The sequence below is a fragment of the Salvia miltiorrhiza genome, chromosome 7, assembly GCF_028751815.1.
Source record: "Salvia miltiorrhiza cultivar Shanhuang (shh) chromosome 7, IMPLAD_Smil_shh, whole genome shotgun sequence".
Taxonomy (NCBI): Eukaryota; Viridiplantae; Streptophyta; class Magnoliopsida; order Lamiales; family Lamiaceae; genus Salvia; species Salvia miltiorrhiza.
The window spans coordinates 45,355,869-45,360,094 of record NC_080393.1 but is presented as its reverse complement, the minus strand read 5'-3'; the positions used below and the strand labels follow the sequence as shown (position 1 = coordinate 45,360,094).

The window sequence follows — 4,226 nt, the reverse complement described above, 5'->3', positions numbered from 1 at the left end:
AAATTCTTGGTCGTGGATAGCGTGAAATTCTTGTTGAAATTGATACATTGTGTGCGATCTGGGAGAAACCTTACATGTATACTCTGTCTTTGCATTGCTGTCCATAAACCCCTGTTCACTCATTTCTATCTCTGTTTACATGTTTAGCACCTCTGTTAAGCAGTGTTGGTGTGTGATTAAAGGCAACCTAAACCTTCTTGTTGGTATCAACGCTCACTAACGCTTATTTCCCTCAGTAATGGTCACTATGTAACTGAGCTCCTTATTGCCGTAGTGGGTTTTCTTTTACTCTGGGGATGAGATGCAGCGATACCTTTTCTGGGTTTATTTCCCAGAAGACTCGGTGTTCTTCATGAACGCCTACGAGGGAGATTTTCCTACGCAACTTTTCTCTTTAAGGAATCCGTACATTTGATCCTGAATGGCTTTATGGGCCGAAGTTTGTGGACTTCTTTGAATCTTTTCAGGGTTTTTCTAGGGTTTTACGGCCCCCACCAGGGCAGTCAATAATTCTAGGGGTTACGAAAACAGGGCTGCGCAGGCGGCCTGCGCAGCGATAATTATTCATATGTCCTTATGCTAACATCTACATTTCCCTCAGGTACCAACCATGGGAACCGATGACCTGTACAGGAATCTGGCTAAGGATTTTGACACAGTCGCGGGGGAGTCAGGAACCGGGAAGGCTGGAATCCCTTCGACCCAAGGGATTAACTTGTCTGAGCTCACACCACCAGGTTTCACCACTTTCAACAACCAGGCCTCGGGGCCTACTGGGACTACTCCGGGAACAACACAGTCTCTGATCGGAACTTCAGCACCAGGGGGTACGGTGCCTACTTCCACACAAGGGCTCCTCAATGTCACGATCACTGAGCAAATGCTAGCAATGCTCAACTATGCTACAATCCGGCAACTGGCAGGGATGCAGCGCCCTCTCGTTACCCCAACAGCATTGGAAGAAGTCGAGCCCATAACACACAAGAAAACCACCACAGTACCAGCCCAGGACAGGGACCGCGAATTACCTAACATATCACACCCGGTCACGCAAAAGGGAATGGGGAATACCGGGGAAGGACAAGGGAGGAACAAGAGGAAGTTTGTCACTAACAATGTCCAAATCGAGGATGTAGGTGACTCTACAAGTGGCACTACTCCACAGCGCAGTCGGGGCACCCAAAGAGAGAATACCAGACTCAAAGAGAGGGTATCATTCCTTAAAAGTCAGTTGAAGAGCCTAGAAACGGAACTGAGAGAGCATCCCCAAGAGACCGTAAGGAATGAAGTCTCCGACGAGGAAGCATATTCATCGGAGGAACAGGAGGAAGAACCTCGAAGGGAAATTCCACACAAGCGCAGGGCCATGGGCACATCTGTGAGAACAGGACACTTTAACTCAAAGGTCATGGCTATTACCAGCGCAGCCAGTGAACCCACCATATCCTTTGGCCCGGAGGATGCCAGATCGCTAATGTACCCCCATGATGACGCCTTAGTCTTCTCAACAGACGTGGCTGGATGCCTGGTCCACCGAGTTTTCATGGACTCGGGCAGCGCGGTGAATATTGTGTACTGGAACTGCTGGAAGGCCCTTGGCTCGGATGTCAATGTTGAACCAACGAATGCACCACTCTATGGATTCTCAGGAGAATCAGTAGTACCAATCGGAATGGTAGAACTGCCAGTCACCTTGGGACGATCGCAGGGTTATAAAACCAGAACAATCAGATTCTTGATCATAGACGCTCCGAAACCCACGTACAACATCATCTTGGGGCGGCCCGCTCTAAACACCTTCAAGGCAGTAGTTTCCACATTCTACCTCAAAATGAAGTTTCCGATAGACGGTGGAAGGATTGGGGAAGTGTGGGGGGATCAAGCTACATCGAAGCAATGTCATGTACAAACTTTAACCCAGCAACAAAAGGATAATATGGGAGACGACCCCAACACTCGAAAGCAGAAACAAAAGCAAACAAAAATCCCGGGGGAACCCAATGATCAAGGAAATGAGAAGGTGGGGATAGTCACCGCGTCAAACCCTGAACGCAGAGAAATCATGGAACTTAGAGACGGAATTGATAAACAACCCCTTGTATCCACGAGTGACGCGTGCCTGCTCATCGAACTTTTTCCTGACAAGGAGGGATACACCACCAAGATTGGAGCAGGAATGACACCCGTCCTCCAAAGAGAAGTCACCGCATGCCTGCGCAGGAATGCGGATATATTTGCATTCAATACTTCCGACCTCAAAGGGATAGACAGAGAGCTAGCTGAACATCGTCTTAATGTAGACCCGATGGTCAAACCCGTCAAACAGAAAACAAGACACTTCGGCGCGGAGAAGGACGCCGCAATTCAGGAACAGGTCCAGGCCCTCCTAGAAGCAGAACACATTACAGAAATCCAGTATCCCGAGTGGATATCTAATGCGGTCATGGTAGAGAAGAAAGCCAAAGTGTGGAGAATGTGTGTGGACTATAGAGATCTTAACGCAGCTTGTCCTAAGGATTGTTACCCACTCCCTCGGATAGATCAGCTAGTGGACGCTACTTTGGGGTGTGAACTCCTGTCCATGATGGACGCCTACCAAGGATACCATCAAGTGAAGATGCACCCGGGGGATGTCGCCAAAACTGCCTTCGCAGTGTGCACAGGGGTCTTCAGATGGGAAAGCATGCCCTTCGGCCTCAAGAATGCAGGGGCCACATACCAGCGTATGATGGACAAAATTTTCAGGACACAGCTAAGGAGAAATATATCGGTATATGTTGACGATATGCTGGTGCGCAGCATCAAAGCCAGCTCCCACGTGGCTGATCTGGAGGAAACCTTCTCGGTAGTCCGCAAGAACAGACTAATGCTCAACCCCGCCAAATGCACCTTTGGAGTGCAATCAGGAAAGTTCTTGGGTTACAGGGTAACACCAGAGGGAATTGAAGTTAATGTTGACAAAGTCAAAGCCATCCTGAACATGACACCACCCAGGAATGTCAAAGAAATTCAAACACTCAATGGTCGGATTACCGCACTAAGTCGATTCATCTCACGCTCAGCTGAGCGGAGTCTCCCGTTTTTCAAAGTCCTACGGAAAGGAAGTCGATTTGAATGGAGTAGCGAGTGCCAGAGAGCTTTTGAAGATCTAAAGGCCTACCTAACCAAACTACCAGTACTAACAAAGCCTTCTTCAGGAGAACCATTGTACCTATATATCTCTGTGGGAATTGAATCTCTGAGCTCAGTGCTGGTCCGAGAGGAGAACCGGCAACAAAAACCGATATACTTTGTAAGCAAGGTCATCCAGGGTGCAGAGCTACGCTATACTGAGGTTGAAAAGACCGCGTACACAATCATGATCACGGCCAGAAAGTTGAGGCCATACTTCTTATCACATAAGGTCATTGTGAGAACAATAATACCATTCAGACAAATCCTAGGGCGACCGGATCTAGTGGGAAAGATGGTGAAATGGGCCATAGAGCTCGGAGAGTACGAGGTCGAGTTTGAGCCGCGCACTACCATTAGAGCGCAGGCACTGGCGGACTTTATTCAAGAAGCAACAAGGTGGCCTATGAGGGGACCGTGGGCAGCACAGGTTGATGGGTCGGTCACTAAAGAAGGGTGTGGGGTGGGAATCTACATCACCTCGCCCGAAGGGGAAGTCTATCAATTCGCTATCAAGTTTGAAGATAAGCTATCCAATAATGAAGCCGAATATGAAGCAGTGTTAAGGGCAGCCCACATACTCAGAGAACTCAGAGCCGACAATGCAGTGATTAAGACTGACTCTCAATTGGTGGCGCAACAGTTAACAGGAGGTTACGGGATAAAGGAAGAGAGAATGAAACACTACTTCGACAAAGTCTAGGAGATTGGGAAAAAGTTTGAGAAATTCGAAATACAACAAGTGCCGAGAGAAGAAAACCAACGAGCAGACCTCCTGGCCAGAGTAGCCAGTGCAGTCGAACAAACTTGGAGCGAGGACATTACCTTGGTGTTCGAACCTAAGAGAGCGGTGGTGGCGCAGGTATACAACATTGAAACCAAGGATGATTGGAGAACACCCATCATATACTATCTGAAAAATGGTAAACGAATGGAAGAGGATACTTCACGGTATGCCAAATACGAGAATTACTCCCTCATCGACGATCAGCTCTACAAGAGGTCCTACACACACCCATTCTTGAAATGCCTGGCCCCTGAAGAAGCACAGTTTG

General features: G+C 48.3%; 1 protein-coding gene across 1 annotated transcript; it reads left to right on the top strand.

Annotated features, from left to right (window-relative positions):
* The first annotated feature begins 610 nt into the window (after window positions 1–610).
* On the top strand, window positions 611–3,874 carry LOC130994277 (uncharacterized). Its single transcript, XM_057919322.1, has one exon. It carries the CDS (start codon window positions 611–613, stop codon window positions 3,872–3,874), a length of 3,264 nt encoding a protein of 1,087 aa, XP_057775305.1.
* Window positions 3,875–4,226: the final 352 nt, after the last annotated feature.

Coding starts and splice junctions, on each gene's coding strand:
- LOC130994277 (XM_057919322.1), top strand. CDS start 611: ATGGGAACCGATGACCTGTACAGGAATCTGGCTAAGGATTTTGACACA.